The sequence below is a fragment of the Triturus cristatus genome, chromosome 9 (assembly GCF_964204655.1).
Source record: "Triturus cristatus chromosome 9, aTriCri1.1, whole genome shotgun sequence".
Taxonomy (NCBI): Eukaryota; Metazoa; Chordata; class Amphibia; order Caudata; family Salamandridae; genus Triturus; species Triturus cristatus.
In genome coordinates, this window is record NC_140592.1 from 73,293,531 (window position 1) to 73,306,743 (window position 13,213).

Sequence of the window (13,213 nt, forward strand, 5' to 3'; positions counted from 1 at the left end):
CTAAATAAATGTCTTCCCTTTTTGTCCTTTGCAACAAACAAATTGGTTATCCAGGCTCTGATAACCTCCAGAATAGATTCTGGCAATGCCTTATATTTGGGACTACCAGAACATTAGCTGGATAGGCTCCAAGTGGTCCAAAATGCAGCTGCCCGCCTTCTGTCAAATGTGCCAGCGAGAACACGGATCTCCCCCTATTTGTGAACCTTACACTGGCTACCCATCAGGAAAAGAGTTCGACTTAAGGCTCTTGTTCTAGTGCGTAGTGCTCTGTATCAAACTGGGGCTTCTTATCTCAGAGCCAGATTCGGATTTTATAATCCTCCCAGAAAGATGAGATCTGCTAGCAAACTTTTGGCAGCAATCCCCAGAATTCAGCGGGCAAGAGCGGGTGGAAGTTCTTTCACTTATTTGCATGCAATCGGCTACCTCTTGAGCTGCACACAGTGAGTGATGTTACAGTGTTCAAGAAGAAGCTTAATACTTTGCTTTTGGTGCAGAGAACTAACTTTTGTCATTGACTACACCAATGCTCTTTATATCGGTCTTTCGGCATACCAGATAAAAAAGCTACAGATCGTTCCGAACGCGACCGCTAGAGTACTACTGGGTATCCCTGGTAGGTCTAGCTCTAAGCAGATGCTACGGGATTTGCACTGGCTCCCGGTAGATCAGCGTGTTTTGTTCACGGCTCTCACGCTTGTACATGGTGCTCTTTACAAAGCGGGGCCTTTGTATCTCAGGAGACGTTTTGATTTCTATGTACCTCCCAGGCATCTCCGCTCTACGGGGCAATGCCTCGCTGTTATACCTAGGTACCGTCTGGTCAGAACGGAAGGTAGCTCCCTCTCTGTCAGAGCAGCCAAGGCCTGGAATGTCCTGCCCTTTGAGCTTCGGAGCATCGGCGACCTCAGGCTGTTCAAAAAGCAGCTAAAAACCTTGCTTTTTAAGTAACAACCTAGCTCCGGCCTGCGCCCCTTCGTCTCCTCTATTTGGCTTCCGCACCAGGACACTTCCGAGTATCCGTGCGCGTTATAAATGGAGCTTGACATAACATAACATAACATTCACCTTCCGACTTATGCTTTTCACACAGGGACACTCCGTGGAGTAGCCATGCGCACTATAAATTACCTTTATCATTTTCATCATCATCATCACCCTTAAATAATTGCAGGACAAAATAGTCAAGACTGCTTTTTGCAAAACCTACAAATTAACGTTTTGATGATTTTGTTCAGCAAAATAAGTAAAACATTACAGTGGCGGCTGGCATCTACGGGGGAGGGCGGGAGCGTGCGTGCACAAATATTAATATTAAAAATAAAACTTACCTGAACCAATGTCCTCTGCTGCGGACCTCTTCTGAGGAACTGGATACCGCAAAGTGGGCACCAATCATGCTGTGCCCTAATTGGAGGGAGCGGCCTCACTCGGAGCTCTCAGCACCCTGGAAGCCTGCACTTACTCTAACCCAGGTGTCTATAGACAGCTGAGTTAGAGGTTTCAAATTGTGCAGCCCACGCTGCTCCCTGCTGCTGCCATTCAGCAGTGGCTCCGCCCGCGTTCTGAAGCTCGGTTCAGGACGGGAGGATGAAAAGTAAAATGTTAATGAATTACCATTTTATTTTTCATCTTTAGGGGTAATTTAAGTGGGGTAAGGCTCCTCCGCTCCAATTGAGGCGCCTCCTCTGAAACTTTATTCATATCTTTGTTACTCACCAATTCAAGCGACATGTCTGCAGATCAATTCTTTAAGGAATTTTGTGAAAAAACAGGAAAATTCCTCAAGAGGGATAACTGAAGAAAAAATTCACAATTTCATAATTTTGCTGAGATGGAAAATGATAAAGCCTCAATTTAAACTGTTGAAATTAGTTGACATCCTCCCTTTGGTTGATTTGAGCCAGTGACTGCAGGTTGGGCCACTGGCGCTCATTTTTGGGAAAAGATACCTATTTTACTTCAAGACCCTTTGATCCAGAGCAAGGAAGTGAAAAACACAAAAGATGGAAAGGAGAAAAGGAGGAGGAAGAGAAAGACGGAAAAACACTGACAAATGGCGAAACCAGGGATTAAAACCTGCAACAGTGGGATAAGGTGGCAGGGAGTGGGTCGAGGCAGGGGGAATCCCGGTCTATTCTCAGACGGGGATCAATAAGCAGTTTGCCAGTTATTATGCAGGGCTGTATGATAGTACCATGCAGGGGGAACCTGAAGGCTTGGCCGAGTTTCTGTTGGCGGCTCGACTGCCCCGGCTGGACCCGGAGAGTGAGAAGGACCTCGGGGGTGCTATATCGCTGGGCGAGATTCGCGCAGCGATTAAGCATATGGCCAGACGAAAGACCCCGGGAGCGGACGGTTTGCCCATTGAGTTCTACGCGGCTTGCCCGGATCTGCTGGCGCCGCAGCTGCAAGTCCTATACAGTGAGGCTTGGCGACTTGGGCGCTTACCGGCCTCCGCTCGGGAGGCAATTGTGGTGCCCCTGTTGAAGCCGGGAGGAGAGGCCGGCGCGCGCACGGCGTACCGCCCGCTCTCCATGTTGACGGTGGATTACAAAATCTTGAGTAAAATCTTGGCGTCACGCCTGTTGACTCATATGACCGCCTTGATCCACCCGGATCAGGCGGGCTTTATCCCTCGGCGTAACACGGCCACTTCGGTTCGACGTTTGCTGCGGGTGATGGAGATGGACCGGGACATATATCCGGAGGCCTGCACACTGTCGGTTGATATAGAAAAGGCCTTTGATAGTGTAAAGTGGCCCTATTTATACCGAGTGCTGCGGGCTTTTGGTCTGGGGGACGGTTTTGTGCGCTGGACCACCTTGCTCTATAACGAGGCCACGGCCCGGGTGAAGACGGGGGCTACCATATCGGCCTCCTACCCGGTGCAGAGAGGGACGAGGCAGGGTTGCTCGCTCTCCCCCTTGTTGTTCGCCCTGGCCATTGAACCGTTGGCGGCACATGCCCGACTGGGGCGCTCTTATGCAGGAGTTCAATTGAGGGGGGACGCCCACTATATCTCCCTGTATGCAGATGATCTGCTGATGTTTTTGGCGGATGCCGATGGCGCACTGCGTGGAGCGACCGCCTTGTTGGAGGCCTTTGGGCGCCTGTCCGGGCTCAAGGTCAACTGGGGCAAGACATGCTTGTTGCCGCTGGTGCCGGGCGGCCGGGCCCCCCAGTCGCTGGGAGGGATCCGATGGGAAGGTAGCTGCCTGCGATATTTGGGGGTTAGTATCTACCACACCCAGCCTGATTTGCTGGAGGGGAATATTGGCAGAGCCATTCGCGGCTTGCGGGGTAGCATGAGTTTCTGGAGTACGCTCCCACTTTCGTGTGCCGGGAGGGCAGCGCTGTTGAAGATGGTGGCGTTGCCACGCCTCCTCTACTGCTTTCGCACCCTGCCTATATGGATACCTGCATCGTACTTCGCACGGCTCAGGGCACTGTCCACGGGCTTCATTTGGAGCTCAGGGAGAAGGCGGGTGGCTTTGACCACACTGCGGCGGCTGAGAGCGGAGGGGGGCCTGGCAGTCCCGGACTTTGAGTGGTACTATCTGGTGGCCCAACTCCAATGGCTTACGCAGGCGGTGGCCAGGGAGTATAGCGGCCCGGAGGGCCCACAGGGCAGGTTGATTCCGCGGCATGTGCTAGCCTTCATAGTCTTGCAGCAGAGGTTGGACCTTGCCCTGCTTACTTTGGAGGAGCGTACACTCCGGCTGTGCTGGAACAGGTGCCAGAGGAGGGCGGCGATAACTCGCCCCTATGCCCCGGAGATCCCTTTGGGAATGTGTACGGCGTTCCCGCATGGGGGCGATTGGTCTGGGCTGGCCGTTTGGGAGGAGCTGGGCGTGCAGATGGTGGGCGACTTATTCAGGGAGGGGGTGCTGCTGCCCTTCCAGGAGTTGCAGGACTCCTACGGGCTTCCACGTGGGGACTTTTTACTCCACGCGGCCCTTGTAGCGAACCTCCAGAGACACTGGAATGTGGGGCTCTCGGAGCCACCGATCGCTGCAGGTTGCCAAGATGTAGTGATGGCGGCGGGGACGTCCAAGGCCATTACTTGTCTCTACCGCAGACTATCGACGGAAGGCCTGCTGCCCCTTGCTGCCTTGAGGGGCAAGTGGGAATTGGACCTTGAGAAGCCGATCCCCGAGACTACATGGACCACGTTGGTGCGGCGGGCCTGGAAGGGAACGCGCAATGCCCGGTTTCAGCTGGTTCAATTTTTTACGTTACACAGGGCGTATTTGACGCCGGTTAAGATATTGCAATACTTTGGGGGTGCGCACTCTCAATGCCCGCGGTGCGGGGGAGAGGGTGCTGATTTTCGTCACATGTTTTGGTCCTGCGTCCAGTTGGGTGACTATTGGGCAGAGGTTATGGATTGCCTGAATCAGGTGACGGACCGCGTTATTGCCCCGGAACTGGGGGCCTGCTTACTACTTTGGTTTCCACACACCCGCCGGACGAAGGTTACTAGCAAGTTTTACGACTTAGGGTTGATTATGGCCAAGAGGGAACTGACTATGCACTGGAAGTCCAGAGCGGGGCCTAGCTTCTTGCGGTGGAGGGCGGCGTTTGTGCGATGGGCGGGGGCAGATGGTACGCTCTGGTTGCAATTAGCTCTTCGGAGGGATGACGAGAAGGCGCTGGCGACGGCCCGAGCGTGGGAGGCGCTGGTGGTGGAACTTCAGGGGCTGATGTCTGACGCCGGGAGAGAGGGGGACACCTCTGACAGTCAGGAGGAGGCGTTGAACGGGGAGTAGAAGGGGAGTAGTGGCGAGCGCTGGAAGCAAGGATGTGGCTAGGCATGAGGGAAAGCCTTGGTTCCCTAGAGGAGGTTGAGCACCCATGCCTGATTTATAGCAGGGAAGGGGCACATCAGGAGAGAGGAAGACGGAAGGGGGCACACTGACATGGGGTGGGGAGGGGGGTTTGGCCCGCATGGGCTGGAAGTTCATTCTCCCGGATATTGGCTGGTAACAATGTATGTGAAGTATCCTCTTTGACGGGGGGGGTAGCGGGGCTTGTACTGAGTTGATGCTATGAAAACAATAAAATATGTTTAAAAAAAAAAGAAAGGTGGCAGGGAGTGTCTGATGGTGGATGAAAGAAGATTGAGTGAAGTCAAGGCAAAGCATCCTTCGTATTCGGTACTTCGACCTTTGATAGCATCGGCCGTGGATGTCTGAGCAAAACTTTAGGCCCAAGCACATATTCTTTTACAAATTAAGCACTATTCACTACTCCATATATTCCCTAGACAAAGTGAAAAACTGAGACAACTGTTTGTTCAAGACAATTTAGATTTGAAATTTAGGGCCATGCGTGGACATTAATGTGAGCTGTCCAGGCCATCTTCTTTTTCCCTTCACAAAGTTCTCAACACAATGCAGATGACAGGGGAACTCTAAACAAACTTATTCTCTTCTAATCAAAAGCAGCTCAGGTACAGGGAGTTACTGAACAAAACCCTGTATATCACCTCTTCAAGATCAGGAAAGTTATCTACTTCAAGTAGATAAGGTTTCATGCTCCAACATTTTGCTTTATTCTCAAATTGTCAATAATTATACATTATTGCATGGTGCTTGAATGAAATGCATTTTAATCTGAACAATTCATCGGCAATCAATATTACCTGATCTAGGTCTGCAGTAGTTCCACCCCTCTCTCCACACTTGTTCCACCCCCTCCTTTGTAGTTGTCAATCAAGAGTTTTCATGTCGGGGCTCTGTACCACCATTTCCTTTCAACAAGCAAGCATATTAGTGGGCAATTGAGGAAGTGGCAGTGAGTGCGTGAGTGAGTAAGTGAGTGTCTAAGTATGTTCCTAAATAACTGAGTGACTAGATAAGTGACTGGGTGAGGGAAAGAGTCTAAGAGGGAGTAAATTATAGAGGGAATGGTTGGATTTTTGAGAGGGAGTGATAGTGGAATCGACCGAAAGAGAGAATGAGATACAAAGTGAAAGGGCGTGAGTAAATATGTGAGTGAGTATGTGAGTGTTTTAAGTATGTTCATAAGTGGTTGAGTGACTTGGTGAGTGAAAGAGTCTGAGAGTGAGTGAATGAGAGAGGGTGGTGAGGGAGTGATTGGATACTTGCGAGTGCGTGAGAAGAGTGATTGAATGAGATAATGAGAGATGAAGCGAAAGTGTGTGAGTGAATGGCAGCAAATGGCTATGTGAGAAAGACTGCGGCAAACAGTGGCAAAGAGTAATAGTCTGAGTGAAAGGTGTATATGAGTGAGTGAGTCAATTAGTGGCTGAATGAGCGACAATACTTAGCACCATATGTTAGAAAGCACTATGAGGTAGTGAAGAAAAGAGGTACTAATGGAGATGTAGTAACTAATCCTCCCTTGTCCTCCCTAGAGTGCCGCTGCCATAACCATTCTGAGAGCTGCCATTTTGACCTGAACGTCTGGCTGGCTTCAGGGAAGAAGAGCGGTGGCGTCTGCGACCAGTGCCAACACAACACAGAAGGGCACCGCTGCCAGAGGTGCCAGCCTGGATTCTACAGGGACAGCAGTGTCGCAGTCACCTCGCCCGTCGCCTGCAAGCGTAAGGCAATAGCACCATATACTCTTTCTCCAAATAAATGCAAAAGAGCAGACACAGATATTTCATTCTTCCCTGCTCTGGAATGCACTAGAAGGACTTCTCTGTGCTTCCTTGCAATCCAACAGTCCTGGCAGGCCTGAGAAACTGCTTCTGATCATGGCCATGATGCACAGTTGGGATAGGTCAGTTCTGATTGTAAAAATCACACATTTACACATGTAAATAGAAATGCCAAAATCGACTGCAGGCGGTTGTTGGTGATCTTTTGGTGAATCACGGGGTAGCTGTCTATGTCGGGAGAGGTAGACCACCCGAGTTTGGTCAGCATGGTTGGTGTTTGGTTCCAGGTCACCCAGGAAACTTAGTTAAGGTTTTTTCTATCCTGCTGTGTGGGTGGTTGTTGTTCAATGTGCCTCACCTTAGTTATCAGAGACCTTGGATCAGGGGGTCTCCAACCTGTTTAGTACTAAGAGTTACTTATGTTCAATGAAAATCATGCCAAGCTACTAACATTATTAGTGTTCTAATAGTGATCAGGTCAGACAAGATTGCGTTACTGACCACCATATACAAGTTGTGATCATCTCTGTGCATAAGACAGGGTTGCCAGCAGTAATGCAAAAAAAGGCTTTGTCAATGTGAAATGCATCTACCTGAGTAATACATAATAGCTATAACTGCATCTCCCGGGCACAAGATGATGAAGCTATTATAAGTCTCCCAACGCTACATGAGTTATCATTCAAATATCAGCTTTTGATTTGTTTTGGAAATTTACCAGTTTTTCTCCCAACATTGCTAATGAATTCTGAAAACACACACATTTTTGTCTTGAATACACTCAATGTTGCTAAACTTATATTAAGTCAACCATGCAAAACCTTCTAATTTAGTATGGTGGATTGCACAGAGGAGAGATACTTACAGGGAGCTGGAGAGCTACCAGCAGCTCACAAGCTACTCTTTGGAGAAGCAAGCCTTGGAACATGTAAGCAGTTAAAATCCGTCAATGCAAGACGCCTGATCAGGAAAGAAGTAACAGAATGCTGAACTATGCGCCTAACTTACACAGCACTAGGTTCAGTACCAGAATATTGCTGTAAAAACACAGTCGGATATAAATATTATGTTCTAAATATTGTCTACAAAAAATATATTTTGAGCATTATTTAGGACATAAAACCGGATTCGTAACTTGGGTCTCAAAGTGTGATTTTTTAAGAATTGCTCAATTTCTGCACTTTTAGGAGGTTGTTTTTTGGGTAGATACTTTTGAAGGCTACTTGCTCCAAGTTTTGACAGCTACTTGCTCCAAGTTTCACATAACATGACCATCACACCTAATATTTAGAAGATCAAAACCATAACCCAAGTGACTATTATGCTAGAAACGTCTCAGGTTGGGCATAGGTGTTTGTGTAACTTTCCCTTCAGGGAGCTTCTGCACAGGGTTTCTGCCAAGGAACACTCTGCCTTCTTTTTCAACTGATAAATGCTATTTGTTTAATAAATACAATTGACAGGCTCATCCCAAAAGCGCCAAGAGAGCTAGATTAAGGTGGCAGGGGCACATTGTGGTAGAAGGTGGGTGCTAAAGAAACCTGAGCTCCAACTTGAAAAAGCAGGTGGCATATGGGTGGTAGTCAATGATGGTGGTATGGGCATGCTGGCAAACACCCAGTGACTCTGCTCTCTGGCTGGTAGCTGAGCCCCTGACAATGACAGAATGTCAGTTCCAATAAGGCCAAGGACTGAAATACTAAATCGAATTAGAACATTACCTAATCCCATACAATTCCTTTCACAAGTAATAGGATTATGTCCAGGTGTGGCTTGGCGGTGATCCAAGAAGACCACTTGCGGCAAGCTGTTGTCAACTATACTGAAAACTAACAAAAACCTAGTGGAGCCCCACGTCAAGAAAATTATGTCCAGAAGAAGGGGCAGCAAGTGGGAAACTGTTGTGGTTAGCAAGGTTTGTTCCTGCCAACCATCGGAATGTCTGAGAGGTTGCCATAGCTGCTCGCGAGCAGAAGAGTTCCACATTGGACAGTTGGAGCTCTCCAGTCGTGTGAGGGCAGCAGTGGCTCGTTGAACCCAGAATAAACTTACAAACGTTATCCACTTCCTGTTTCCTGTCATATTTGGGCTGGAGGCCACAACAGAAACACTAACCATAAAAGACCGTCTACCCATTAACGTAAACCATGTAGAAAAGAGAGAAGCGGGTCTCCAAGCACAAGTATTAAACAAAACCTGGCTGGAAGTAGCTACTAGAGTAACTCATGAGGAAGGTTAATAAGAATAAAACCTCAACACTAAACTGCATTCACAAGTAGCACTGCACTTATCATGGCTCCGCCAAGCATGTGATATACGTTTCAAGAGGTTCAAATGAGACGCAGTTAAAAAAGGGGCACTAAGGACCCCACTTACTTACTGATTTGAATCATACCCAACCTGTGGACTGGCCAAGAATAGTACTTATGCCAGATAAACTTGAGTAGTATTGTAAGAGACAATGAGGGCACTTATGTACTCCATTGTCAGACATGCACTGATCAGAAATACTGTGCACACTGCCTCAAACAAAACCACATGAATACAGGGTGGGGTCTCGGGTTTACACATGTGCACTTCTCCAAAACAAAGAAATCCACCCAGCAGGAAATGACACAGATTTGCAACAGAGACGGCTGACCGTGATGGTGTAGGTTATCGCCACTACAGAGGACCAGGGCCATGATATGCCTGCGTGCAATCAGGAACTGTGGTACTTATAATGGGAAAGGAAAGATTCAGAAGACATGGTTCAGCATTACAAGCTAAGATATTTTGGCATACCCGAAGACAAAATGGAGAACAACGTAATAAGCTTCAAAGAGAAGTGGCTCTTTGAAGAGGTGAATAGAGGTTTGATATTCTTGTTGGAATTTCCTAGGGGAACACCAGGTCTGACCCGGTACTCAAAAAATAAGATCTTCGACGTGCCTATTTAAGGTGAACACCATTTGCAGATGATAGCTGCTCATCCAATGTTTGGTAAAGATGGGTGAACTATTACATAACTCTACACTGAGTCCGTCCTCACAGGGGAGAAAGAGAGTATACATAAGGCATAGAAGGAGTTAGAAGAACTACCGGTGGCCATGAGGACTTCTGGTATGGGAAAGACCCCAAGTGGTGATGGAATTCCATTGAGATTTAAACTCACCTACAAAAATGCAGTGACAGAAATACTACTGTGGGTCTCATGCCCAGGTCCATGAAGAAGAAGCTTCAATATTGATAATACTGAACCATAACAAAGATCTCCCTGCACCACAAAGTGTATTGTCTGTGGATACCAAATTGTTTAATAAATTGTTGGTCAATAGAAACGAAGAAGAGATAATATACCTGATATAGTGTGATCTATGTGAGTTTAAACTGCATAGAAGCAACACACTGAATCTGGGAAGATTATCCCACACAATGAAAAAGGGATCTGATTGGGTTGGGAAATGTGTATCTGCATTAATGGATGCCAAAATCAGGATCTGTGCAGAAGGGTTATCAAGTTCTCACAAGTAAAGCTTGGTCTCTGAAACAAAGATAGAGAGGCGGTCCTTTTTTTCAGATGCTTGAAAAGGAACCTTACTACCTACTGTTGCAACTCAAATATATTGACAGCTGGTTCTCAGAGCACTGAGACGTTTCTAGCATAATAGTCACTTGGGTTATGGTTTTGATCTTCTAAATATTAGGTGTGATGGTCATGTTATGTGAAACTTGGAGCAAGTAGCTGTCAAAACTTGGAGCAAGTAGCCTTCAAAAGTATCTACCCAAAAAACAACCTCCTAAAAGTGCAGAAATTGAGCAATTCTTAAAAAATCACACTTTGAGACCCAAGTTACGAATCCGGTTTTATGTCCTAAATAATGCTCAAAATATATTTTTTAGAGAATTAAAGCAACACATTTTACTCACTACCCGAAGTCCTGTCAGTTGTAAATAGTCCCTTGATAGAAAGGGCCCAATACCAGAAAGAAGAGAGTGCCATTAGAACTAGTGTGGGCGTAAGGTTGTGTTGCTACTAAATGGACACTGACTGTAGAGGCTTGGCTAAAAGGACATCATAGAGTGGGCAGTAGCAGAAGCCATGTATATGGGTAAGACTAGAAGGGCCGAAACGCGTTAAGAAGACTTAATGAACTATAATATGTTTGATGATGCTCTGATCTTCCCAACCTGTATGATTGAGACCCCAAACGCGTCTGTAATTAGGGTATCAACATCCCCATTTTCTCTTCATCCTCAGAATCTTCTTCACCACCTTCTCTGTAGTCGAGGCTGGGCACTGTAATGCATGCCCAAAGGATGGGCAGTAACACAGCTGTCTTTTTTCTGCTCAAGCAAACATGAAATTGCTAATCTCTATGGATGGGTTTATTATACATGTCAAGTAAATAAAAAGGTGTAATGAAGAAAGCAAAGATGATGGGTGTTTTCAGGAACTTCTGACCACTGCAGTGCAAAGACAATAAAATGTGTGTTTCAAAAGATCCCTGAGTAAAAAACAAATTGCAAAAGGAACAGATTTTCACAGATACGGGTAGAGTTAAAAAAAAAAGTTGGATGTATATGATGGGATGGGCAAAAAAAGGGGAACCAGAGATCTTATGAACAGCACGACTTGGCCAGGTATGAAGAGAGTTGTGGAACATCAATAAGGATGAGTCTTAGGAGAGGAGAGTCAAGTTTCTTCAATATGAATCTAGAAAAAAGTTGTACCAAATCAAAGACACACACGGAAAGTAATAGAAGTAAAATCAAAGAGAAGGTGGAAGTAAGTCAAACCTCCCAGAGAAGATGCCAAATAGGGAGAGACATAATTGTCCTCTAAAACAATACAATTGAAGGAGTAAAATGTATGCCAGCAAGAGGCAATTGAGTAGAATGAGCAATCATTTGAAAGCCGCCATCCAGTGTAACACAAATTCTGTAGCCAGTCCTGCATCTCTAACAATAGCCAACAAGCATTCTCGAATGTTGCTTTGCTTGATGAAGTCAGCTGGAGTTTTGAGATGCGTTGTGACAACATTCAATGGGTGACATCTTTAAAGTAGGGGGAGAAAACTAGGCAAGAATATTATAAAAGGAAATAGACATAATATTCAAAACTGAGAGTTCCATGCATTAAATATATTCCATGGAATCACTTATGGAAATGATGGCACCTATCAGAATAATATTGGGAACGGAAATTATAAACTTAATACTTTCTCTACCAGGCATTTTGGGGTTTCCCATGAAAAATTGGGTGTAGTTACACTGTTCTAAGCATCTAAAGGGTTAACCAGAATAGAAGCAGAAAGTGGATAAGGGAGTATCCCCTAAAGATACAAGCATTCCAAACCTACCCACACCCTGGGGATCCTACTGTCCTGCGGGACAGGCAGACATTTGATTACACTGTTCTATAAAGCTAAGCAAGCTGACCTGCCGCTGGCACATAAGGCCTGGGATGCTGATCTAGAAACTCCATTGGATGATGGGGACTGGGAGCGTGTCTGTGGCCTTAATTATACGATCTCTTGTAATGCCCACTTTAAGCTGGTACACTACAATTTCGTGCATAGGAGCTATCTAACTCCTGAAGACCTGCACCGCATGTCCCTGACTGGACTGGACAGCTACCCACATTGTGGTGTTAGCGGGCGGACTTTCTGCATTTGTCCTGGCTATGCCAGGCGGTGCCGAGCTATTGGACCCAGGTGGTAGCGGACCACCCACCTCAGAATATAGCACACACCTCACTGCTGCCTACTGGGCAACATTAAAAGGCTGAAGGGCTGCAAAATGTTATGTTATCTTAAAAACTTTTATAAAGCGCATGTTCACCGTGTGATTTCATGGCGCTGATAGGGCAGAAATAAGGTTGCGGGAAGCCGAAATTAAATGTTATATGATTGAGCAAACAAATAGGTCTTGAGCATTTTTCTGAACTGTACGAAGGATGAAGTCAGTCTCATCTCCACAGAGAGAGAGTTCGAGAACTGTGGGCCTGCGACAGCAAATCGAAGGCCTCCAAGCTTTTTGCGTTTAAAAGAGGGAATGGTCAACAGGTTATGGTGAGAAGAATGCAGATCCCGAGAGGGGATATATCTTTGAATCCTAGACGAAATAAAGATAGGTCTACTGTCATGAAGAGCTTTAAAAATGGTGCGTCCCAACTTGAAAGCGCACCTTTTGGCCACGGGAAGCGAGTGTACGTTTTTCATTATGGGGCTCACGTGCTGCCATTTGGGTTGGTGAAAGATCAGTCTGGCAGCTTGGTTTTGAACCAGCTGAAGGAGTCTTAGTTGTAAAATGGCATATAAATGTTTACAATTGGCACTGGTGTTGGTTAGACGAAGAATCACCCTCACTTGGATGGGCCAGAGGGCACCTGAGATAGAACGCTGGCACAGGGACGTACAGGAGTGGACACTAGCAGAGGAAACCCAGATGAAATTCAGCGGACGTTATGAAAAAGTAGATGAGGACCTCACAGTCTGGCGAGACCTGAGTGAAACACTCATAGACCCAGATGCCTATACAGAGTCAAAAGGCAGCGATAGCACCGATAATCATGTGTGCGATCATACTGACTCAGTG

The 13,213-nt window shown here is 46.7% G+C and overlaps 1 protein-coding gene across 1 annotated transcript in view; it reads left to right on the top strand.

The window, feature by feature from the left end:
• LOC146797419 (netrin-4-like) overlaps positions 1–13,213 on the top strand; it is a 311,780-nt gene that overhangs the window by 162,486 nt on the left and 136,081 nt on the right. The window contains exon 5 of the mRNA XM_085624438.1: positions 6,386–6,574. Coding sequence (XP_085480564.1) covers positions 6,386–6,574 — 189 coding nt within the window. The remainder of the gene's footprint in view (positions 1–6,385; positions 6,575–13,213) is intronic.